The 25,759-nt window shown below is 29.6% G+C and overlaps 5 protein-coding genes and 1 long non-coding RNA gene across 8 annotated transcripts; 4 read left to right on the top strand and 2 right to left on the bottom strand.

Moving 5' to 3' along the window:
- The first annotated feature begins 300 nt into the window (after positions 1–300).
- Positions 301–2,581, top strand: LOC145184671 (uncharacterized). Its single transcript, XM_080060409.2, has 4 exons — positions 301–1,685; positions 1,778–2,002; positions 2,090–2,302; positions 2,422–2,581. The coding sequence occupies exons 1-4, from the start codon at positions 1,291–1,293 to the stop codon at positions 2,492–2,494; spliced, it is 906 nt and encodes a 301-aa protein (XP_079916535.2). The 5' UTR covers positions 301–1,290; the 3' UTR covers positions 2,495–2,581.
- Positions 2,582–5,210: 2,629 nt separating this feature from the next.
- LOC149885887 (uncharacterized) lies at positions 5,211–6,747 on the top strand. The gene is made up of 2 exons (XM_090093653.1): positions 5,211–5,289; positions 5,998–6,747. Exon 2 carries the CDS (start codon positions 6,008–6,010, stop codon positions 6,449–6,451), a length of 444 nt encoding a protein of 147 aa, XP_089949779.1. The 5' UTR covers positions 5,211–5,289; positions 5,998–6,007; the 3' UTR covers positions 6,452–6,747.
- Positions 6,748–7,254: 507 nt separating this feature from the next.
- On the bottom strand, positions 7,255–12,465 carry LOC149885886 (uncharacterized). 2 transcript variants are annotated; one of them, XR_016454357.1, is made up of 3 exons: positions 11,874–12,465; positions 9,724–11,714; positions 7,255–8,002 (listed from the first exon to the last, which is right to left on the bottom strand). It is a non-coding gene; the product is annotated as an uncharacterized LOC149885886 (long non-coding RNA). The 2 variants fall into 2 exon arrangements; XR_016454356.1 differs by lacking the exon at positions 7,255–8,002 and having other exon boundaries at positions 9,559–11,714.
- Positions 12,466–12,948: 483 nt separating this feature from the next.
- LOC145184543 (ADP-ribosylation factor-like protein 2-binding protein) lies at positions 12,949–14,377 on the top strand. The gene has a single exon (XM_080060243.2). The coding sequence runs from the start codon at positions 13,651–13,653 to the stop codon at positions 14,137–14,139; it is 489 nt and encodes a 162-aa protein (XP_079916369.2). The 5' UTR covers positions 12,949–13,650; the 3' UTR covers positions 14,140–14,377.
- A 2,774-nt stretch (positions 14,378–17,151) lies between these two features.
- LOC145184541 (aldehyde dehydrogenase, dimeric NADP-preferring-like) lies at positions 17,152–23,068 on the top strand. 2 transcript variants are annotated; one of them, XM_090093268.1, is made up of 13 exons: positions 17,152–17,274; positions 17,452–17,531; positions 18,478–18,621; positions 18,764–18,821; positions 19,989–20,162; positions 20,452–20,537; positions 20,695–20,858; positions 21,024–21,105; positions 21,336–21,484; positions 21,681–21,878; positions 22,110–22,225; positions 22,313–22,442; positions 22,693–23,068. In XM_090093268.1, the coding sequence occupies exons 2-13, from the start codon at positions 17,505–17,507 to the stop codon at positions 22,865–22,867; spliced, it is 1,503 nt and encodes a 500-aa protein (XP_089949394.1). In that variant the 5' UTR covers positions 17,152–17,274; positions 17,452–17,504; the 3' UTR covers positions 22,868–23,068. The 2 variants fall into 2 exon arrangements, with proteins under 2 accessions (XP_089949394.1, XP_089949392.1); XM_090093266.1 differs by having other exon boundaries at positions 17,153–17,209.
- Positions 23,069–23,082: 14 nt separating this feature from the next.
- LOC149885885 (uncharacterized) lies at positions 23,083–25,184 on the bottom strand. The gene has a single exon (XM_090093269.1). The coding sequence runs from the start codon at positions 24,759–24,761 to the stop codon at positions 23,718–23,720; it is 1,044 nt and encodes a 347-aa protein (XP_089949395.1). The 5' UTR covers positions 24,762–25,184; the 3' UTR covers positions 23,083–23,717.
- Positions 25,185–25,759: the final 575 nt, after the last annotated feature.

Below are 25,759 nucleotides of genomic sequence, written 5' to 3'. Positions count from 1 at the left end.
ACAAACTTTATCGTTTGTTTATTATTTAAAACTCATATTTACCAATTTAGGAAAAAACATGTTTCAGACTTAGATAAAGGTAGAACAATTCAAAAGTACAATGAAGATTAGAAGGAGTTGGAAGTGGTATATCCACAGTTCAAAGAATTGCGTCCAGATTTTTATCTGGAAATTAAATTCATCTGGAATTCATGGTTTGGAAGAAAGCGGAAAACATCAGAAAACGAAAACCATTTGATTGTCAGGGAAGTAGTGAAAAATGGTAGGATACCAGTAAGTCATATAAAGCTATATTTCAATCTTGAACACTTATGCAACAATACGATTGTTGCAAGGATAAAGAATGGTAAAGAGTTTACTTCTGTGGTGGTAAACAAAGAATCCTTTCATAAACTAGAAAAAACGTGTTTAAAGACTAAAATGGTGCAGAGATCACTTGAACTGGACTTTAGATCAATAATAATGTGTCATATAGACAGATAAGTCACCTCTTGTGCTACGATACAATTATCGAGAAAGAATCTGGAAAAAAAAAGTGAAGCATATAGAGTATACAGAGTATACACATGCAACAGTAAAGCATGATAAAAAAACACAGTTTTGGATGTACTCACTGCTCATGCGGTGGAAAACTTGTACAGAGTTGATGGAATCATGGACCAACACAAATACCATTATAATTTAGTTCACCAATTAAAACTAAGTATAACATCAATTTCCGGATGGAAATTATGTTTTTCAACAAGACAAAGTGTGAGACAAATTTCCGGATAGAAATTATATTTTTCAATAAGACAATCACCCAAAATCAACCAATCAACCAATATCAGTAAAAAACAAATTGCTTGCACGTCATCAAGAAGAAGGAAATTCTTTGCTAAGATATGAAAATTCTTTGCTAAGATATGAAAATGAATTTTTTCTGAATGTTGTAACATGAAAAAAACGAGTTTTATCGAAAAGTGCGTTTCAAACATTTTAAACGCTTTCATCAACTCTATTAGAAACAACTTAAATTATGTATATACGCCCTACTGGTTTTATATTCTCAAAAAATATAGCTATAAATAACAACTAAAGATTCCTCATCATTTGTCTGCGAACTGTTAATCCGTTAAAATATCTCATGATATTTATAGATGTTTTTTTTTGTGCATATATAATTATAGATGGTTTAAGCTTCCTGTGACGCAATAATCGGAAATTTTTTTCAAATGGCTGATAAAAAAATAACTTGGTAAGCAATCTGTAAATGTTATAAGGTTATATTGGGTTTTTTTCTAAATCAATATGAAGATTGTCATCTTCTTTCTTTTGATTATACATGTGTCAAACGGAAGAATCTCACATTCAATTGAAAGTGAATTTGATGATCAAAAAGATGATAATGAAGCATTTATAAAAAAAATTATCGAAAAAAAAATTGAAAAAAAGTTAAATGACATTTCAAATGCTCATTGTGTCGGGGCAGGGCTGATATGCGCTGATTACTGCAGTCAATGTTTTCCTGGTGGTTGGTGCATTTTAGATAACAGCGGTAAAAGTACTGGCAAGTGTTTATGCAATTATGGGTGGACAGGTGCTCAAGCAAACTACAAGGAAGACACAGAAGATCGAGCATGGGGAATTAATAGGGTTGTTGCTAATGATTGCAGCATACCATGTCATTACACACACAACGTCAAGTTAGTATTTCATCTCTATATTTTACTATATATTTTTCTCTATAAAATGTGTTTAAAAAAGAATGCTCAACAAACTTTTATTGATAACTTAGAAACATGTTTTGCATATCTGAACTGACTCACCCTTCAAATACAATCCGAAAGTGCAATCCAAAAGTGTGCGAAGGAAACAATCGTGGGATATGCATTAATGGTACTTGTCAATGCTGTAAAGGCTGGACAGGTGAAAATGCTAAATATGCAAACAATCATTATAACACAGATGGAATCCTCTTCAATTGCAACAAACCGTGCCCTTACCTAGGTTTGGGAATAGAGTAAGTTATTATTCAATTTAAGGAAATTAAATGCAAATCGTTGTTTTAATTCAGCACCACTTTTTGAAAAAGCAATATTTTGTTTAGAAATCCGACATGTAAACCGGCGAGACTTCCTTCTCCATGCAATCCGATGTGTAGCACAAACAATGGCAAATGTGACGAAAAAACTGGTCGGTGCTTTTGCTGTGAGGGTTGGACCGGAGATGACGCTAGATTTGAGAAAGACGGTCAAATATCTGTAGCTAGCTATTGCAGTGTTTACTGTCCATACGTCAAAAATGCTGATAGTAATGCAAGGTAACTCATTCGTGAGAAAATCAAATCATTTATCTTTTTTTGTTAAAATTAATCGATCAAAATATTTTCTCCAAATGAACCAATAGGAGAAAAGTTATTCGTTTTTTTTTTTTTTCTAGAAATTTGTTGTGTGTCAATCCAGATTTTATCAAACGTTCTTTTATTTCCCAAAGAAACAAGATGGAAGCGTAGAATTCACGAGAAATGGAGAGTTGAAAATTATCCTTACACTTTTTTTTTTCTTAAAAAAAAAAGAAAAATAAAAACAACATTTTCATATTTACAACTAGTATTTCTCTTCTTTTATAATATTTAATGAATATTTCAAATATTTTACATTCCATGATCCTCAAATAAATACTATTCAAAACTCTGCTGTTAACACTCTTAGAACTCTTACCTAAAATGTCTTGTCATGTTGAAACCATTCCAAACAAAGAATCTCTCAGCAGTGTTTTAAACTCCTACTAAAACTCATCTCTTTCATTCACTCGGAACTCGGACTCGAAGCAAAATTCTTTTCACTCATAAAATTCTCAAAGTAAAATCTTTTTTTGTTCGAGAGAAAAAAACTACAAAAAACTGATCAAAACTTGTAATTATTTGTGGAATAATTGAGACCGTTCAAGAATCCCCTCAATTTTAACTTCTTTGTAATGAGTGAAATGCTCGGTCAGGTCATAAGTCATTGGCCAAAACAAGTTTTTGTCGGAATCAATATTTGATGTTTCATCACACCCACCGTATTTAAGCTGAAATAGTAGACCACACCGAATTGAGTTCTTGCCTTGATTATTCGGTTTTGCAGTTAACGTTGATGCATAGCCAGGGTTTCTAAAACTGCTAATGCAGAGGTAACCTATGACTTTCTGCGGTTCGAGTTGTTATAGTTGATCCAATTAACCGTACGGGTCACCGTACCCTGGGTTAGGCTTAATTTCAGTATAAATAACTACCTGTAGCAGTACAAGTCAAAAGGACAAAATAAATATAACTAAAATAAAACTGAAGTTTTTTAAACATGAATTGAAAATTACGATAAAGAAATATTAGGTAATTCTAAGTGATTTTGAATGACGTCCCTTTTGGAAAAGTGTCCAGTGGCTTACTATGTAACTTATAATTATATTTAACTACCAATAAAATACGAATGATGAAATATGAAACATTTATAATCCATTTTAATGACTACTTTTTCAAGCACAAACAGAACCAATGTTGCTATTACTTGCATAACCAGTGTTGTTAATACTTGCATAGTGATTTGATTAAAAAAAAAAAAAAAGTTTTTTTCCTTGCTTGTTTGTGGAATAAAGCTTCTTTGCAGTTTAACAAATTATTATTAAATTAAGCTGTTATACTTTTAAATTATTATACTGTGCTTTTTCTTGTTTACTATTAAATTATTTTACTATATTTACGTTTGTACATTATGTTATTGCATTATACTATTTCGTAATATTATTTTATCATATTACTAAACTGCAACTCAGTTAACTTAAAGTTTGTTCGTATGAAAGCTGAGGGAGATAATAAACTTATTCCTAAAAGTCGGAAACTGCACTTTTGGATTCCTAAATGACTTGTGTTGTTATTTAGGAATCCAAAAAATGTGACAAAAGTCTTCAATTATATGTATACTACACATCAAATTAAAGATTTAAAGAATCAAAATTTTTTTTTAAAAAAAAAAGCACCACGTCATCTGACATTAATTTTTATTTTAAGAAATCTGGTTTGCTAAAGCAAATGTTAATCTGCACTAATACCCACTTTTCCCTTCATTATTAACCCATATTTTTACAAGAACGAATACCAGTCCCTATTTTTCACTTTAAGATGCATCATGTGGTCATGTATGCAAACAAAAACAAAACGGGGCAAGTATTTCTTGATTTCAAATGAGCGCTGATGTTAAGTTTAGTTTATAATTAGCAACAAATGCTTTCATAGTTAATTAAATGTATAAATTTACTTTAAGAAGAATGAGGTTAGAGGGTCAGATCTTATTCCTAAGATCCTTGAATTGGATATAAAGCCATTTCAAGATACGAAGCTCTGTAAATAATCACCCAATTTATAATAGTGTTGTTTCTTTTTTTGAAAATCAGCGAGCAAGTCAAGTAGATAACATCAGAGTTACTGATGGTCTCAAATAACATTTCAGGTCCCTTAGTTATAAGAAGTGTGTCAGATGCAACTGATGTTCCTACTACAGCAGAATTGGAAAATACAGCCGAATCTTAAAATTTAATAGAAATCCTGCATTTAAAAAACAAATTTGAAATATCTGGTAATAAATGAAAAATAAAAATAAAATGAAAAAATATGCTTGAGATTTCTTGTTAGGATTATTGTTAATATTAATGTTAGCTTTTTTAATTTATTTACTTGTTAGTTTATTAGACTGTTTGTTTGTCGATTTTAATCATTTTTAATAGTGTTATGACCAAAACTAAAAATTGTAACTAACTTAACTAAAAAAACGTAACTAAAATTAGTCGACTAACATTTTAGTCTAACTAAATTTAGTCGACTTTTTTATTTGCGAAAAATATATTGTTACTTTTACCCAAAAAATACTTTTTTAAAATCTTGTAATGTCTTAGTTGTGAAGTGGTTTGAGCGCCATTTTTTTAATAGCAAATTACTGTAAGTTACAATTTACATCTCCAGGGTATCTTTTTCCAGGTCAATTTTCAGAGTTTTTCAAGTTTTTGGAGAAAAGTTTGCGACATATAAACCTGGAATTTTGTAATAAAACTTATCTAATTAGTCCTTCGTTATTATTAAGTACTTGTTTTAAATTTTAATGAAAAGCGGTTCAGATCTGGATTTCTCAATTTCTAATTAAAGTGAATTATAAATTATAAATCACATGTAAAATCGATTTATAAAAAAAAATAGCGCCATGTTTTTGAAAGGTGTGTTATGTGTAGAAGCATTTTCGGATTTCCTTTATATAATACCTGCAATGATTTTTTGAGGTAATAATACCTAATTTAATTCGTTCTACACTCATAAAAACACAGATATTTACAATGACAACAATAATATTGAACCAGGCAATTAATGTTTTTTATTATTTCTATATTGTGTAATTGAATATATATCTTGTTCTACTCTCAATTTTGTTTTTCTTTTAAAAATTATTATTAAAATGCTAATAACTAATTATGTTTTCGGTATAAAATATCAGCTGTTTTTGACGGAGTTGTTCTGCTAACAAACCAATTTTTATTTAATTCAATAAAAGAAATTTTGGGCCAATACTAGGTACAAACAAAACAATTTTATTACCTAATTGTCACAAATTAGGTATTTTAAATTTCTTAAAAACAATAAATTTTGATGAATGTCTTTAAATTGATTTATTTGTCATAATTCATATTATGTTTATATAATTTCATGGTATTGGTTATTCAGTTTTTTTTAGCACTAAATCTTGTTTTAGTCAACTACTCTTAGTTAGACTAAAAAGTTAGTCGACTATATTTAGTTAGACTAAAAAGTTAGTCGACTATATTTAGTTAGACTAAAACTAACCTTAACTCCCATCCCTAATTTTTAATGAAGGACTTTTTGAATAGAAAATTACTAATTATACATTTTTCATGAAAATAAGTTTTTAGTTTCTTAACTTTTGTCAGCTATTTGAGAACATCACGTAAAGTCATCATATTTTTTTTTTGCAGATAATTAAAAATGACAGTTAATAAACTAACACAAGAAATGAATATACATACTGTGATTGTAGCATTAAAGGCAGAGCATAGCGATTTACAAATCGCACAATTTCTTAAAGTCGTCCGATATTTTGTTTTTAAAGTTCGCAAGGAGTTAGAAGAAAATGATGATGATTATAATCAAGCTGCTAAATGTAAAAAGCACGAGCAAAGGTCAGACACAACTAGAACACCTGAATTTATTCATCAAGTTCAGAATATTGTTGATAAGAGCCCCCAAAAGTCAATGAGGTCCATCGCAAAAGACCTGGGCGTTTCAGAAGCCACAATTCAAATGACTGTTCATGAAAATCTTCGCTACAAGTCTTATGTGATGAGGAGAGACCAATTATGTTCGAGACCACCAATACGAATCGTTTGTAAGATCCAAGAGGCTGTTAAACAAACTGAAACATCATGCTGAGCAAGGTATGCTTTGGATTTTTCAGATGACAAAAATTTTGATCAAGATTAAAAAGTAAACAGAAGAAATAACAAATTACTGTGTGTTATTTAATTATCAAATATTTTTAAAAATTTACTTTTATATATGGCTGTAGAGTCGGAACTGGAAACACAGGAAAGATATGGGAGTCGAAGTCATTGTACTCTGGTTTTGGTCTAAATACAGTATAATCAATCACCTTAGGATTAAAAAATTTATTAATTAAATTAGGAATAAAAAATTTTGATGCAAAATTTTTGCATCAAAAATTTTGATGCAAGATCTTTTTTCAATCTGCTTCAATCTTATTGTTGTCATTGTAAATATCTGTGTTTTTATGAGTGTAGAACAAAATAAATTAGGTATTAATACCTCAAAAAATCATTGCAGGTATTATATAAAAGAAATCCGAAAATGCTTCTACACATAACACACCTTTCATAAACATGGCGCTATTTTTTTTATAATCAACCACCTTAGGATCAAAATTAGGGACCAAATGAGGAACGAAATTCAGTTCAAGTAAAAACTTAAATCAAAATCCGTGACAAAACTTTTGATGCAAAATCTTTTTTCTGTTGATGAGATTTAGGTTGAATATCCAACAACTCTTTGCACAAGTTTGGCAATGCTCAGAGAGACTCAGGTACTTAAGAAAAAAAAACGGTGCTTTATTGATGTCTAGAAGTAAAGTTAACCTTAGAGGTTTATTGTATGCAACCATAAATTTAGCAATTTGAGCGATCTAAGCTACAACCAAACCCAGATCAAAAACAAGTGACTGGGGAAACAAATATATTTAATGAAAAGCTCAAAACATGTATTATAAAGATACTGTTCAATAATGCAAGTTGTTGTTAGAAATGACTTCTTTAATTCTCTATCTGAACTTGGCGCACGTCTTCTTGAGGTAATCTGGCGACATTTTGTTCCATTCTCTAGTGATGGAAACCTTCAGGGTCTTAACACACGCCAAGACCTTGAAATCAAGAGGATTTAGTTATCGAGATAAGGTTGAAGACATTCTACGCCAGAAATCCGGGATGTTCTCTTCGAGCAATTTCTGTGTTTTACATGGCGTATGTGGCGGAGCATTGTCTTGCTGGAAAATCACATTGTCTTCTGGAGTTTAGACTCAATTAAAAGCTTGAGATACTTTTGAATATAAAAAAATCCAGAAAAAAAAGAAAACCTTGGTAAACATTTGTTGACACAAACTTTGACCACGGTCTTGATGAACATCGGAAGTATAATTTTGCCATCAGAGACCGTAAGGCCAAAGACCACAGATTCAGGATGCTTGGTCCGAAACTTCTACTTAACATTCTCTGATACCTGTAGCAATCTGTTCAACTGTTGGATACCGAATCACTATGAAGATATCGAAAAACTATGAAGAGTTTTTCGTCAAAGTAGAGCACCGTGAAAGGTCCTTTCTTGAGGTAGCTAAGACTGTCTTACATTTTCCCAAATATATAACGAATACAACGGTGGCATCGCGGGATGGAAGAGAAAAATAACAAGTTCATCCTGACGAAAAGTGTAAAATTTAAAAAGATAATAAAAGAAACATAATGTTTCACTATAAATGTATTCTATTTATCATCAAATTATTATAGTAAAATCATAGTAAAACTTTTTTAGTTAAATTTTTTGTGTGAAAATATTATTGTAAAAATATGACAGTAAATTAGTAAACCTAGTTCTTAAATTTGCACCTATTTGCAGAATATTGTCTCAAAATAAGATTTTTCTTTAGATTGTGTTGTAGGATACTAAGACTTCGAATTACAAAGCCTTGTGTGAATGTTTTCTTGAATGAATTTTATTTTTTGTAAATATTTTAAGCTTTGGTACTTTTAAACACCAAAGCTTTCTAGCCTGGGATTAAACTTTATTATTTTTATATTTTTTATAGCACAAGCTTAGGAAGGTTTGGATGCATTATTTCATCTCTCGATCATGTCTTCCTTTTTTCATTTTTAGCAGGAAGATAAGTAAATGTTACATACTTGTGTGCAACATTTATATTTGATCATAGCCCAATTATGTTTTTTAAAATAACTATATTTTATTTATTTTTTAAAACATCTACCGTAAATTCCTATATTTTGTTTAATTTGGTGCTGGTAAAGTATTTTAAAATATAAAGCCTTATAAAATGAGTTTATATGATTTGGATATAAACTCATTTAAAGATAAGAAGCCATCGTGAGTACCTCACTTTTCAAATGGTATCGTTTCTTTTTTGAAAATCCCCGACGCAGCTAGGCAAATGACGAATTTTATTTAACTGGCAACGTCGGAGATTTTCTTACTGTAATAAGATGATTGAATTAATCTTCAATACTTGAAAGACTATTGATAGTCTCAGATATCATTTCAGGTGATTCATTTATATCGAGTGTCAGATGCAAGTGATCTTCGTGCTACAGCAAGATCGGAAGCATTTATTTTTTGAGCAAAAACGACAACTGTTTACAATACTTAAATGGCTACATATACCCTAGCATCCCAACAACAAAGTAATATAATCTCTCATAAAATTATTACTTCATCATCTTGGAATGGCTTCCTGCTTTCTGTAAACAATTTTTTTACTTAATAAGTTTGTTCCATAATTTAATAGAAGGCTACTCTACTTTGTCTTACAGTCCATTATTAGAGATGCTTGTATTCCTATTCTTACTTTATTTCCGTAAGTCTTCGTTTTTGTTAGGCAATTGTTCGAAGATTTACTTTATAATTCATTTTACATTAGTTAACAACATCTTTTAATCAAAACTCGTGAAATTAAAAATTTTGATGGTATATTATGAATTAATTTAAGCCATGAATTGTAAATTTTAGGCGGTTGTCTTCAACTCGATTCGTATTTGACTTCTTTTCTACCAGTAAAAGTACATCTATTACCAGATAATTAAAGTACATTTAAAACCCGAAATAATTTCTATGAATTCTATAGGAAATGAAATGATCACAAAATAAAGTTTAAAAAAAACTTCATATGAAAACCTTTTAATAAAAAAACAAAATGCTTAGGGGAAAAAAAAAGAAAAAGAAATAAAAAAAAAAGAGTAACAGTATAATGAAAAATTATTAGTAGTAGTAGGTAACAATGAAAAAAAAAATTTACAAATCTTCGAACAAATGTAACAAAAAAATGATATAAAAAGCGTTAAACTAATTTTTTCACTAACAATTTCATGGTGAGTGGTTTTAACTTATCAATACAAAATTTGAATTATCACCATCTTTTCTTTTATCCACACATATTTCCTCTTGCAATCACAGACATGGTACCACTCCTTACAACTGGAACATTCAATCATCCTATCTTTATAGCTTTTGGGAAGTCTGCAAATGCAAGAAATATATATTTTTGATATACCATATGCCTTCTTATTTAATACTATCATTATCTTTTTCTGTGGAAACTGTAAAACATGACCTTTGTATAAGCAATTTTCCAAATGTCTTCATCTCTTAGTACTGCTAGCTCCTCTACTTTTAAGATGTTTGCTCAAAGTGCTTTCAGATATTAGAATCTAAAACCTCAATTACACCATCTCTTTTTCCACCATTTTTGTATTTCTTTTTCATAATTTCCATAAGCAGGTGGAGATTCTATGCACTTGTTGAAATGAGTAGGATCCTGTTCTAATGATAGTTAGACAACTTCCATTATTTTAAAGATTGCAAGAATATTCATTAGTGTTATGTTCTGATTGCTTTTTTTCATAAATATTTACTGACCACAATACATTTTCTTGATCATTTGGCATTTCAGAAATATTAGAAAAGCAACTTCTGGAATTTTTTTAAGTCTAAAACAAATTCATTAACAGTTTCAATAAATTCCTTCTTTGAATCTCCTCATATTTTTTTTTTTTTTTTTTTTTTTTTTGGAGTGCATTTTATTTGTAAACTATTCTCCTCATCACTCTTTGATTCCTTGAAAACTCTTAAAGCAATTTCATCTTTGATTCCTTGGAACTCTTAAAGCAATTTCATCTTTGATTCCTTGGAAACTCTTAAAGCAATTTCATCTTGAAAACAACCCTTTTCATCAGAAAATTAAAAAAATGAAGTTTTACAAGGATTGTATGCATCATAATTGTATCCAATTATCATTCATGTGTACCAGCACACTTCTGACCTTTGGACCATAAATTAAAAACTAGATTCATTGTGTCTACTTTTTAGTATGTGGTCCAAACTGTGAGCCAAACGATGAAATAATATCAGCCAAAGACTTGCATAAAACCATCACGTCACTGATATTTTCTTCTTCAGATTTTTTTTCTTAAGACTCTTTTTTTTGTGATTAGATGAAAATTCTGCTTTTTACCTTTTAAATTTTTAGTCATTAACCACCTTGTTGTTGTTGTTGACACCACCTTGGGATTTTTTTTCAGTTTTTAAAAAGAGAATTTTGTCTTTATTGTTGTTTCTTGCTGAAAAGTTATCAGAATGGAGGTCCCATGGCTGCTATAAGCAAATAGCAACTTTCTGAACCACATGCATATTTTTCTGTTTTAAACCTTGTCATCAATTCATGTACACCATTTGCTGCATAGGAAGTTAATTTATTAATAATGATATCAACAACTTCTTCATATTATTCAGCTTCTATGAGACAGAAATCTGCTGTACAAAAGATCAATGTCCTATGGCATAGTTAGATGCTTTGCATATTAGAGCAAATATTAAGTAGCTTCAGATATACATAAGCTTCTATGAAGATCATCTTTTATTTTCTGATTTATAGATTCTATTTTGTAATCCATAGTGCTGTCATATATTGCATATATTTGTCTAAATTTGCATATAAAAGTTGAAGTGCAAGTGAATTGTGTGTATATTTTGATTCAATCTTCAATTATTTATTTCAATTGTAAATACCTGCAATAAACAAAATTTAGGTAACTGGACAACCCTGCAAATATTTCATTGTGACCTTTGTTTTGTACTACAATTTTAACTTTCTCCATTTATTTTTCCAGGCCCACCTATTTGATTTTTAGGTGCTTTCTTTTTTTCATTGGCAACAAAACTGAAACCAACTATGTGCCTGTGGCCATAACTTTCTTCACTTATTAATATATACAAAAGCATTCTTTATTTATTGACTCTGTAAGTTTCATCCACAATCAAAACCCCTGGAAAGTTTTCAAATGTCTTTCTGATTACTCTTGCCACATCCAATAAACTAAAATGGCTGCATAAGAATTTTTATTACCTAAAAATGGAATATAAAATAAATGGTATTAAATTTAAAAAAAATATATTCCAATGCAACATAAAGGTACGAAAGTTGATCCAAAAAAAAAAAAAATTTGTGTGCTTTCAAGTCAAGCAGTTCATGAAAAAAGAGCCTAATAACTTTAATCTAGCTTACTCAACTCTGCAAGCAATATCTCTTCACCAGTGATTTAAATTCCTCCTTTCATTATCATATTATCCAGCTACTTTACATTACTTCTGTAAAGAACTTCAAATTTTTTACTTAACTTTTTAAAAATATCATCTGACATTGTTTCAAAAATTTACCTTTGATTTGGTCGTAACTCTGACGTCACTTTCTGCCTTACATAAATATCTAATATCGGTGAACAAATTTCTATTGTAAGACTAATTTACTGCACACAATGCTTTAATCGCTACTTTGATACATTTACTTTCAGCTTTAACTCATTGAATACTATTTTTCTTTTCTTGTTTTATTTTTTCTTTTTTTTTAGAATGGTGTAGAATTTTATATAATTATCAAAACTGTCATTTCTAAATCTTAAACTTTGCAAACTTGATCGTAAAATTCACTGGATTTGTAATAATACTTTAGGTTTGGGGGCGTGATGTTAATAAATGGAAACAACTTTATTTTACCGGAATTTTAAGGTTATTGACTCCACCCTTAAACTTTGAAATAACTTCATTAATCAATCTGTGAACCGATGCGAAGGCATTCCTGTGATTTTCAAAATCACCCCATATATCAGACAAATTTTAAATCAAATCAATTACTTTTTCAAATTTTTTCAATTTCATTTGATTACTTTTAGCAGAAATTAAGTCAAGATTCCCCTTACACCTAACTTCTCTTTACAGAGGTATAGAGAAATTACATCTCATCAGCGATCTATTTTTTTTTTAATAGATTTGACAGATTTTGATTCAAACGCATTAAAACTTCCTACTATTTTTTCAACTGAAAACCTTTTTTTCATTTTCAGTTGTAATGCAACCATTTTTAAAAACATGGTTTGGTATTTTAAAAATATCTATGGATCTAAAGAACAAAAAATTCAGTGTTTAGGAATTACCCACTCATCTGTAAATAAATCAACAAACTTTTTTTCATTCATTGAAAACTTGCTGAAAGGTTTTCCTACTACTTATTCATGAAGTTGTAAGTACCCCCGTCTCATTTTTTAAATGATAAATCTTAGCTTTCAATTACGGATCAAGTTATTCATAGTATTACCTTGGCTAACATTAAGTTAAGGTAATCGAACTTAGAGCATGTACTTACCTTTTCGAGTCTTAGCAGTTTCTAATGTTTTCTAAAAAATTGAAACTGCTTCTATTTATCAAATTATTTACAATCTGACTGTGTGTGAACTGTGTAGCTCAGCTAGTTAAATTGTACTGATATACAATATATCAATTTCATTGATATTGTAAGTACAATTATTTAACTTGCTAAGCTACTAGTGTTACTACTAATTGCCATTGAAAAAAGAAAGATTTATCTTTAACATTACTAGTTATAATAGTGCATTGGAATGTATAACTACACATGGCTAATCTGCTAGTTAAGAAATGCTTATTATTAGCTAATTGCTTTTATTTTTTTTAATACCTTTATATCTGTATTGTTGTAAAGCGACTTAATTTAAATAGACATTTTCGCTTTCAATTATATCTATAGCATTCAATGGTGTAGACAAAAATAAAATTTATTGTTATCTTTGATATAAATTAATAAAATGCTATCTTAAATCACTCTGATTCCCTGATGAAGAGTTATTTTTAATAAATAATATTGATTCTTATTTTTTTTATTTTAAAATAATTGATTCTCTATATTTCTCAAAAAAAAGCTTTTTTTTTTGGTATTGATTTCAAAGTATCACATAAAAATAAATCATTTTCAAGATTTTTTTCACAACAAGATGTCTGCCGAGCAAAAAGAAGAGTTAACTGAAGAGTTTGTACGCAGCAAATCATCTTCACAAGACAAATTGTTTGATTGCGTTATTGGATATATTGAGGATATAGTAGTGGAGGAAGACTTTCAAAATAAGCAAAAAAACTTTTTCGATAAATATTGCTATGAGTTTGAAAATTGTGAAGAGAACAAACTTTCATATACTCCAATATTTAATGAGTACGTAAATATGCTAGAAAAACATATTGAAAGTGAATTGGCAGCACGTTTACCCCATTTTAACATGTCAGAATTTATGAAATCTCTTCCTGCAAGAAAAGAAGAAGTGAGTGAAGAGCTGTTTGAGATGCTGTTTAGTTTAACTGACTTTTTGACATTCAAAGAGTTAATATTAGACCATAAGTCTTATCGTGATGGTAAAGTTGTTGATTTGTCTTTTGGATTGACTGTGACATCATTAAGGAACTATGATAATAGGATGAAAGATTCCTAACATTTGCATATATGTTCATATGTAAAGTGATTCAGTGATCTTGACCAGGAATAAAATTTTGGATTAGCAATATGTTTTTGTAAAGTTAAAATTTTCAAAACTTTTCTTTACAACTGTTTATCTATCAGTTATTGAAAAAATATTTAATTTATGATGAATATATTTATTTTAAGGTATTTATAAAATATCATCTATGATGATGTAAAATAAGCGCTTTTGAAAATAAAAACTTGAAATAAAAAATACAACTTACCATTTTTTAAAAGGATATCAATAAGGCTGTTACTTTGCTGTTTAGACCATAGAGCAGAAAGGTTCAACAATGCTAAAATTGTCAAGTTAATTTATTTAAATGCTTCTTAAGACTTACTTTGCCAGGACATAGCTAAATCTATATGTTTATGTATGACCACCATTATGTATGTATGTATGTATGTATGTATGTATGTATGTATGTATGTATGTATGTATGTATGTATGTATGTATGTATGTATGTATGTATGTATGTATGTATGTATGTATGTATGTATATAAACACACACACACACACACACACACACACACACACACACACACACACAAAAGTGTAACAGATTTCAGTTGTCCACAAGGTTTTTTTGTTCTTAGTTATGATTATAACAATTGTGCAAAATTTTAATGAAAACCAAGAATATTTATAGAACATTCGATAACAGTTTTTAGGTTTTCTAAAGTAATGTAGTTACCTTAGTATTACGATTATCGATTTAAAGCACAAGATAAAAATGATAAATTAAATTAAAATTAAGAAATTAAATTAAAGTTGTAGTTAAAATTAGCAACTAAAAATTATGATCTAGTTAGGAAATAAGTTTTAAAATTTGACATTTTTTAGATAAATAGCTCCGCAATGGATAATCGTGGATGATCCATTACGGAACCATTTAATCTTCGATTTTTGCAACTGAATTCCAGCTTTGAAATTCTTGCGATGGTCTGCAAAGAATTGAAGAATAAACTGTTTCTGTTCCTCGTTCTTTGTCATTGCGTCTTTACAATTCTCAATAATTCTGATTTCGCTTTCAGCTGCATTTTTTACAACAGTGACGTGTGCAGTCAGTGCATAAAGCTTCTGGGAAACTGGATCAGATGTTCGCTGTCCTAATGGTTTCATAACGAATGTCTGAGACTTTTTTTTGCTTTCTTCCATGAAAGCATCAAAGAAAGATGTCGTCCTTTCTGCCACCAATTCCTTAAGTTTCAACTGTTCAGATTCATCTGTCAACTTTACATGCCGAGGGGTGTCTGCCAGTGCTGTTTGATGTAGATTTTGAACCATCTTTTGTTTCATTGACCCTGACTCTGTCATCTAAAAGAGCCATGCAAACTAGATGTTCAAAAGCAGTTAACTTGAACTAAGTCTTAAAAAGAGATACTTTCAGTGCGTAAATGGCTTTTGCCATCCATCTCGCACGATGGGTTGAACTAAGAGCTCAAGATTTCGCACTGCCTTTGTGTCCACCAAGAAGCCAGAAAGATAAACGAAAAAATTCCTGATAATCTTCCCTTTGCTACTATGTTTAAAGAGTAGCTGGTAAACTGACAAGCATTTTTTATGTCGCATGATTGTCAATATTGGATCCTAAAACAGTTCATTAGTTGTTGTTCAATGACCATCATTTAACCAAGATATTGGTTCAATGATAGTCATTGTTTATGAAATCGCTTGATTTGTACAGTTGATGGCATCAGTAAGACCTTTAAGATAAAGCAAAAAAACAGCAAAAAAAAAAAAGCACGTTAGAATGCAGCACACATATCAAAAAGTAATTTGACATATGACGCGTCAAAGTCGGATGAAAATCGCATGCGCAGACACCAGAAAAATATTGTTGATAATAATTTGACCAATAAATTTTGCTCAATGAGCTTGAAATTTTGCAGGCCAAATACCTATTGTCCTAAAGACCTAATGGACAAAAACAAGCCTTCTAAAGCAATTATTTTGCAAACTTAAACTTTTCAGGATGTATTCGTGGTCCGCTTCAACAAACAAGTTTTAAATCAAATCTCTTGCAAAAAATTCTAATTTTATTTAAAAGAAAAAACATTTTTTGATTAAAGTTGCAAACAATTCCTGCAAAACTGTTATTAAATTAAATGACACGGAGAATGGAAATTAACGCACGAGCAACTCGTCAATTTTCTTCCTAACAAATATGTAACAAATACATTCTCCTTCAACAAACAAAAATGCTTGTGATGTTAAATTATCTGAAAAAAGATTTCGAAATCTTGTAATACAAACTTAAACTTCAACAACAAAATGTTGTTGAAAACAAGGTAACGTAATAAATGAAAACATGTTTAGCGTTTTGAAAATTGTTTTAAAGTTTAGCAATGAGTTTTTAGAGAAGTTTTTAAAAAACAATTTCTTCCCTTCAAAAACATCTCTTTTCCGCATAAAATCAGATATTTCGTATTTTTTTAAAATCTGATAAACAAACTCTTCGATCAGTACGTGTGGGTTGTTACAGATGAAAACTTTTTCAAAATAAATGAAACATCCTTTTGTATTAAAATATGTTTGCTTTAGAGAAGAGAAGAGACGACACTTCTTATGTTTCGTAAATTAAATCATAGGATCTCGGACTTTGGTATTTGGACTTAGCGCAACACGTGATTTTTAAAAACACAAATATTTAAAAAAAAAGTTTCGCTGTTCTCACGAGAGTAAAAAAAAAACGTTAATTTTACAGGCTTTTGATTTGTTTTAGAAAAAGATCGATCATGAATTCAGAAGATTGGATTAATCTTTTAGATGTCAATGAAGAACTGTTGGCTGATCCCCTTTTTTAATCGTTTAATCTGAAATCTTAAACCTTGTTTAAAAAAAAAAAAATCTTGCAATTGAAATATTTTTTAATTTCAAATATAATCGAAGTTCAACGTATTATTGTTCTGTAATTAATAACCACAGCAATGCTAAAATCCTTAAACTAACATTAGGTTATTGTAAGAACTTAACATTTTTTTTAACGCTTCAATAAATTTTGCACAGGAAAACACAAGTATTTGAAGGAAGATTAAGTGAGTGAGACAGCTTTTCAATCGACAAAAGCTCCAAATTTCGGATGTTTTTTTGACGGGCAAATGCGAGTGACATTAAATATTAATTTTTTTAAATTAATCGAGTGACGAGAAGATCGGAGTAACTAGGAAAATAATGACATTTTTTATTATAAAGAAAAACTATTTTATGCTCTAAATATTCGAAAAAAATACGAAGCCTGAAAATCAGTTTTAACATTTTTTTAAAAATAACCTCTTAGAATTAAGTGATCAAAGGTGGCGATCTGAGTATTTACAGAGAAGAAGCTTAAAAATGAATCAAGAGTTTGATTACAAAGAGGTAATTTTTTTTGTTTTGCACTTGCAAAGATTTTTTTTAGTTTTTAGAAGCAAACCTTAGCTGACTTTGAACCGATCATGGCTACATGTTAAAAACAACTTTTTACAGCGAGTAGTTACCAGTTATAAAAGTTTAGTTACCAGTAATAAATGTTGTATATTTTATGACAACGCTTGGACAGTAGATTCACATGATTAAATTTTTGGAAGATATCTGAGAAAAGTTTATATGGCTCTAAGAATAACAGGGTTATAGGTTTAAATCTTAATTACCCACTTCATAACCTTGTAAAGTTGCAGGTTATAGCCTTTTTAATGTTAACTAAATATAATGAAAAATTTCATTTTGTTTGAGTACAGTTAAAATTAACGCTGACTGAAATTGTTATTATAGATTTTTTTCATTTTATAAGAAACCACATGTTGCATGTGCAACATTTTATAAGAAACCAACTTGGCATGAACAATATAGAGACTATTCTTTTGGCAGTGGGGCTTCATCCAGTATATTGATCTGCTAAATATTAAGGAATTAAAAAATATTAAGCTCTCAAATTACGTAAGTTGGACAAAAAGGTGTACAATAAGATCGACAAATTTACGGGCTAATTTTGTACTTCCGACTGGGTAATCAAGTTGGTTTATGACTAAGATATTTGACTTGAATTTAGTCAACTTGAATCACATCTAATAAATTGGATTCTTTTGATAAAGTCAGGTTTATTAAAAATTGGAACACTTAGTTTGTAGCTAGTTGCTTTAATTTGAGTATATTAGGTCATGAATTGTGAATCTACTGTGCATCCTAGTCAAAAGAACATCTGTCTGATTTCAATCATTTGTATATTATATATCCCATTAGCATATACTTGAAATTCAATTTATACTCCCAGTTGTAAACAATAAATTAACATTGATATATAATAAAAATGAATATATAATTACAGCTTGTTTCTGACCTTCGAAAGAATTTTAAAAGTGGAAAATTAAAAACCTTTGAGGCCAGGTGGCATCAGTTATCGCAATTAAATAAATTACTGGATGAGAATGCTGAAAAGATTTCTGATGCGCTTTGGAAAGATCTGCGTAAAGTAAGAATTCGTATTAAAATTAGAAATTCTGTGTATTATTTTCATTTCAACATGTGCAATTAGTGAATTAACAAATTAACATAACAATACTAAAGTTTATTTACAATTATCTACTTTCATATTTAAAAAAAACTTATTTTAGTCCAGACAAGAAGTCAAGTTATTTGAGACTTTCGGAGTGAAGACAGAGATAGCAGAAAGTAGGATTTTCTTTTTTAGGTTTTGATTTTTGTTTCGTATTGCATTATCTTTAAGGTTGATTAAAAAATTAATTACTTTACGAAATAGTAAATAAAACCAAGAGATTTAGTACGAGGCGAATTGCTTGCTCGTCTTTTATAAAAACCATGTGTGAAAACTGGTTAATTTTGTTTTAAATTCTATAATGATTTTGTGTTCTATAATGATTTTGTGTTCTATAATGATTTTGTGTTCTATAATGATTTTGGAATAGCTGTTTAATGGATTAAAGTTTCTGGTGGTCTGATAACAGTTTGTTTCCGAAGATGGGACAAGATGACGGACTTTTTTTAAAACGTCAATTTCTTTGTGTAAACTGTCACAACAAATGCAATTTTATCAAGTATTGACATAGTATTATATAGACCATTAGGTAACAAAACGGTGTAAGAGCGAAAACTAACCAAAAAAAATTTTTTTTAAATATTTTTTGGCTAATACACCGAGCGTTCGATCCCCAATAGTGAAATAGTGTTCCTTGGTAGCGATCATCTCAGCTTTCTCTACTTCTATGACTTTATTACCTGTTTATCTAAAGATTAACAAATATTCTAGATGAAGTTTAAGTTAGGATTATTACGTTGACATTTTATTCTTGGAATCAAAATATATAGCTTTTGCTTAGTAAAAAGGTTCTCATTTAAAAATGGTTAAAAGGCCTAATACTTGTCGTAGTCATAGAATCATATAATATATTGTTTTCAAGGATGATATATTGCTATGTTGTTTAAGATGTCCGTTGAGATTCTATAACCTCCAAATCCATTTTATTTCACGGCCATACGCCGATTGATTTTCCTCTTTCAATTGACACCAAACTGTCCTTTTCTCTTGCAAATAATGCTCATCACGAATGCGTGGAATGATTTGGTTTCTTGTCCCTAATGCGTTGGATGGAGCGATGAACTGAAGCTTTCAGTAAACTGACGAAGCATTTTGTTTAAAAACGGCCAGGATTTGGAATGGTGTTATTTTTTACGGTGATTTAGTTGAAATTTTTTTTTAGTTTATGAATTAAAATAAAGCTCGGAAGTCAAAGGTTTTCCGATCGTGTCTAAGCAACATGGCAATAATCTAAACATACTTTTTCTATAATTAAGATGCTAATAATGAAATTACTTTTTTAGTTATGACTCATCTTGAAAATTTCATGAAACCTGAAAGGATTAAATCTGATTGGCAAAACATGCAAAACGAATTAGAAATTCGAAAAGAACCATACGGAGTAGTTTTAGTTATTTCTGCATGGAACTATCCGTTTCTATTAGCGCTAAAACCTTTAGCTGGAGCAATAGCAGCTGGTTAGTATTATCGTTTCTTATTCTCTCTACAACATCTTTACCTAACTGCTTTCATCATCATCATCATCATCATCATCATCATCATCATCATCATCATCATCATCATCATCATCATCATCATCATCATCATCATCATCATCATCATCATCATCATCATCATCATCATTATCATCATCATCATCATCATCATCATCATCATCATCATCATCATCATCATCATCATCATCATCATCATCATCATCATCATCATCATCATCAAAGAAAATGAGAATCTACAATTTTCTTTTAGGAAACTGCTGTGTAGTAAAACCATCAGAATTAGCTCCAAATACAGCAGATTTAATTGGGAAATTAATCCCAGAATACATGGATAATGTAATATAAATTTTTTGTTTTCCATTTTATTTAAACCTTTTTAACAAACTTACAAAAAAATTTGAAGCAAAAAAAAATGAAACAAAAGAAAGTTATTCTTAAACATCATTACAAAAGCTTCACTTTCTAGCATTCCTGAATACTTAATTATTTTCAGGACTGCGTCAAAGTTGTAAATGGCGGAATCCCAGAAGCTGCAGCCCTTCTTCGTGAAAGATTTGACTACATCTTTTACATTGGTAGTACCGCGGTCGGAAAAATTATACTTAAGGCAGCCAGCTCCTATTTTACTCCTGTCACCTTGGAAATGGGAGGAAAATGGTATATTAACTTAATGCAATTTTGATGGTTGTTTAATTTCATGTGAATATTTGAAAATTTTCTAAATTTAAAACTTTCTTCTTTATTTTTTTTTTTTATTTCCTGCTTTATTACTTCTAAAGAAGATTCCTTTTTTTAATCACAAAATATTGTTAACTGCTCCAGTCCAGCGATAGTTGACGATTCGTGTGATTTGGAAGTTGTTGCAAACCGAATTGCCTGGGGAAAGTTTTTAAATGCTGGTCAGGTAAGAGCAGAAAATAGAATCAGTTGCTTTTTTTAGTTTGGCATATTTGTAGTAATTAACTGTTTTACTTTTCGATTAAACTCTGTGTCACATGGTTTGAAATCATGGAAATTAGGTTTAAAACAACCATGGTAACATATTTTGAAATCATGACAACATAGTTTGAAATAATTAAGGCAAAAGTAATAAAACTAGTAATTAAAACAACTAACTTAAAAATATTTCTTTAGACATGCCTGGCAGTGGACTATATTCTTTGTACAAATGGTATACAGGACAAATTAATTGCTGCTCTCAAGAAAAGTATTTCTTCATTTTATGGTGAAGATCCACAGAGATCAAGTAGTTACGGAAGAATCATCAACAACAGAAACTTTCAGTATGTTTTTTTGAAAGTTTTAATTATTAACTATAATTAATTATAATTCATAAATAATATTATAAATTTAATTAATTGTAATTAATAAATGATATAAATACAATTAATTATAGTTAAATAACAGTACTATAAATATAATTAATAGAAGATAAATAGCGAAAAATCTATTTTTAATATTTGTTTTTTTTTTCTATAGAAGAGTGATTAAATTGATTAAGAGATCACATGTTGTTCATGGAGGAAACTTCGATGAAGATGATCTTTATATATCACCTACGATACTGAGGGATATATCATCTGAAGATGATATAATGAAAGAAGAAATTTTCGGACCATTACTCCCTATAGTTAATGTATTTGATGTCAAAGAAGCTGTTCAATTTATCAATGAAAGGTGATTTGTTTTATAAGTCTTTAAAGAAATATTATTATTTTCGATTATATGTTAGGGATTATTATAATACATTTTTTCTATTAAAAACGGTGGTTTTTCAAAACAGGCTCATTTTAATTAAAAAGTTTCTTTATGACTATAAGTCATAAAGAAACTGTTTTTTTTTAAATTTAAATTTAACTGTTACGTAAAAATCTGCATTGTTTTCCATTCTTTTGTTCTTCATTTTAGGGAAAAGCCACTTGCACTTTACGTATTTTCAAAAAAAAAAAACGCAGTTAATTGGGTTTTGCAAAATACATCCTCAGGAGGGGTGACTGTAAATGACGTAATTATGCATGCTGGTGGTTTGTGTTATTACTTTTTGGTTAAAAAAACTTTTTTTTTTCTTTTTTTATTGATAAGTTTTTTTGAATTTCCAATAAAACCTTTAGCTCTTTCGTTACCGTTTGGAGGGGTTGGTGAAAGTGGAATGGGCGCGTATAATGGCAAATATACTTTAGAAACTTTTTCTCATCGAAAGTCATGTCTCATTTCGAATCAAACATTTGAAATTGTCAACAAGTAAACCCTTTTATTTTGATTTTTAACTATTTCTAATTTACTATTGCTATTTTAAATTTAAATTTCTAGGGATTCATTTTGATTCTACATTAAATAAATGTATAATAAATATTGTTAAATAAATACCTGACCTTTACCAATATCATTATTTTTGCATATTATTATCTGGTAATGTCAAGATGTTTTAGTTTTGCAGTAAAAACAGCAAGAGCAACAAAGTTTCGGAGATTTTTTATTTATTTTTTATTAGATTCCGTTATCCTCCGTATTCGTCTGAAGAAAATTTCATGATCCGTTTTATTGAAAATGGACTAAATAAGAAAATGAAGCCACGTCGAGGAAATATGCTATTACGTTTAGGGTCTTCATTCATTGCTTGTGGTATTATCTTAATATCAGTGTTTGCGTACAAATCTAAAATTTAATGGTCTTCCTTTTTTATTATAAACGTAAAATTTTATTACAGAATAATTTTTTTAATTTGTTTTTTTCTAAAATAATATTTTTTCCTGTTATCTTTACACAAAATTTTTGAACATATTTTTCAATATTTCATTTAATTGTCATCCTTTTTTTCAATGTTAGCAACAAGTTGTGAGGATGAATTTCAAAATTTTAAATTAGAATTTTCTGAGTGATATTTGAATTTGATAAGAAAGCAGGTTACTATATTCATCGCTAGTTTTATGCTAAAAAAAGTTCAGTAATAGCTAAGGCTTAGTGGAATGTACACTAGGGTACAGCGAGAATTTTTTTTTCTTCTAAAAGCTTAAGAAAAGGTGTATTCTTATGTAAAATCAAATTTTAAATAGGGTTTCCTTAAAAAAATCTTTGATCGGAAAAAGTTTTGATACCCAAATTTTCACTTTTAGAAATTGCAAAATTTAGTAAAATCTTATTTGTCACATTTGTCCTTTATTATGTTTTACATGTCCTTCTTTTTCATTGCGATGAAATATTAAATGCAAATAATGTTTCTAGACCAATTGCAAGTTTTTTTGATACTTGTTTCAAAGTCATTATCTTGCATGAATCCTACCAGCAATGCAGATTCTGGACATTTCAGGGGAGAGGGTCTTCAATTTTCAATGAGGTTTCAATGATTAACAAATTTGCTTATAACAGTTGTTTTTTTTGTTTCATTAGAAACAAAGGTGGTGCCAGTGATGCGGTTTCCCCAAAAAACAGGAGGTCTATCCCATCTTACTCAAATAATATTTTGATAACTATAACACTATTAAAAAAACAATAAATAAAACAACATATCTTTCAAATCTATTGACATTGAAAATTTATTAAAATTTCTTTCTTTGTTTTAAAAACAGGTAGCAACTCTCTATGTTGAGCTCTAGCTCTTATATATCCATCTCTTGCATCTGGTCCAACTACTGACATGGATGCTACTGTCAATTGTTTTACAGCACGCTCGGTACTTTGAGTATGAATTTTAACAGAAGGAGTTATTAGAGGTGTCAATCTTAGCAATACCAACTTATCTTTAGTGAGCGAACAAGTAAAAACAGGTTCTTGTACTACACCATTTTCCCATTTGACTAGCTCTTGAAGAGTAGTTGCTTCAAAGTTCAGTTTAGGTATTTTTCTTGGTCTGATTCGCATGTCTCCAAGGATTTTATTACCCCTTTGTTCCAAAATTCGGTCAACTGCAAAGTTGCGGTCTTCTGCATTATTACTAGATAATAAAGAGATTAATAAACTTTCATGGTTCGCATACCAAGCGCCTAACTGGATGTAGGGAGTCACAATTTCTCTTACTATAACAGGTTGATTTCTAAGAATTCTCAATTGAGACAGAATGTGATTGGAAGCATCTTCAAGTCTGTCTTTAACTTTAATGTCAAAAAAAAGTTTAAAGTAAAATTGTAAACAAAATAATACAAGTAACTCAAGATTTTTCAAATTCTGATCAGTTAAGTCATGTTTCCTTGTCCACATAAAGACTATTCTCATGCCAGTAGTGAGCCATCTGGCATGACTTAAGGGGCCACATTGAATTTCTCTAAGATTAGGTGGCAATACACCGATCTTAACTGCTTTACATAACTTGTAGGTTTGTTTTTGATCTGTTGACATATTTTTTAGTATTGTTTCTGGAATGTCAACAAAGCTCTCTCCCTCTGGAAGAGCTTTAAATTGAGGATTGTACTCCATTTTATTAACATCAGCAAGACATTTTCCCACAGGACCTACAAAGCCAGTACTACATGATGTTAGTCCATCAATTCCTTCTATTAGGTGACGCAAAAATAACTCATTTGAATGAAGCATGCATATGGCCCAGTGGCATTTGTGACCTAACATCTTTTCAAGATGTGTTATAGCACCACCTTTCCAGCCAGTGTTAATTGAAGTACTATCAGCTCCAAGTACTAAACATGATTCAGTAAGATTATATTGTTGCAGCAAATTATAAACACCTTCAGCAATCTTTTTAGCTGGCTTATCTGAATGAGTATGTGCATTTGGAGTAAAATGACCAAGATATCGACCACCAGGTTCTATAGTCACAGTAATCTTTTTGAATAACTGCTCTGTTTGTAGGCAGCTCACTAGGAATAAAATCTTTTCCAGGTCCAATAAAATCTGAAATTGCAGTGGTGGATGATCTAGTCTTAACTTTCGACATTTATAAATATCTCGATTAAATAGCTAATAATGAATAAAATAGTAACAAACTTCGATCTTGTATAAAGCTTTTATACAGCGGAGAGCCAAGTAAAAATATCTTTTAAAATTAATTCGGCGCTGCGCTTATTAGGAGAGTTTATTACATAAAAACGGATTTTGTTTTTTTCATTTTAATAATCTGTAGATATGAAAATTTGGGTATCAAGACGTTTTCTGATCAAAAAGTGGTCCATAACAGACCTACCTTAAAATTTAATTTTACATAGGAATACACCTTTTCTTAAGCTTGAATTTTATTTTTTTCAAAAACATATAAATCTCACTGTACCCTAATGTACACAAAGGTCCAACAAACTAGTCAAACCATATATTTTTATTGTAATTTAATTCATTTAGCGCTTCATTCAGGCATTATTTACTAGTTACAACAGTCAATAGAAATTGCAAAAAAAAAAAGTTTGATAATGAAAACATGTAATAAAAAAATTCGTTGTGGTTATAATTAATTTTGATTGAATAATTCATCTCGTTAATTTTTAATGCTTTCTATCCGCTTCCATTGCTGTATTAAGTTTGATTGTTCATTGGATTAAAGAGCGGGATAAAATCCTTCAAAAAATCGAAAAAGAGCTTAATGTTTTAAATACAGTTTACGATTAAATTACGAGAAA

This window comes from Hydra viridissima, unplaced genomic scaffold (genome assembly GCF_058129835.1).
Source record: "Hydra viridissima isolate aposymbiotic clone 2 unplaced genomic scaffold, HvirCarnegie_v1 scaffold_7, whole genome shotgun sequence".
NCBI lineage: Eukaryota > Metazoa > Cnidaria > Hydrozoa > Anthoathecata > Hydridae > Hydra > Hydra viridissima.
The sequence above is the reverse complement of the archived record's forward strand: the minus strand, read 5'-3'. Positions and strand labels throughout refer to the sequence as shown.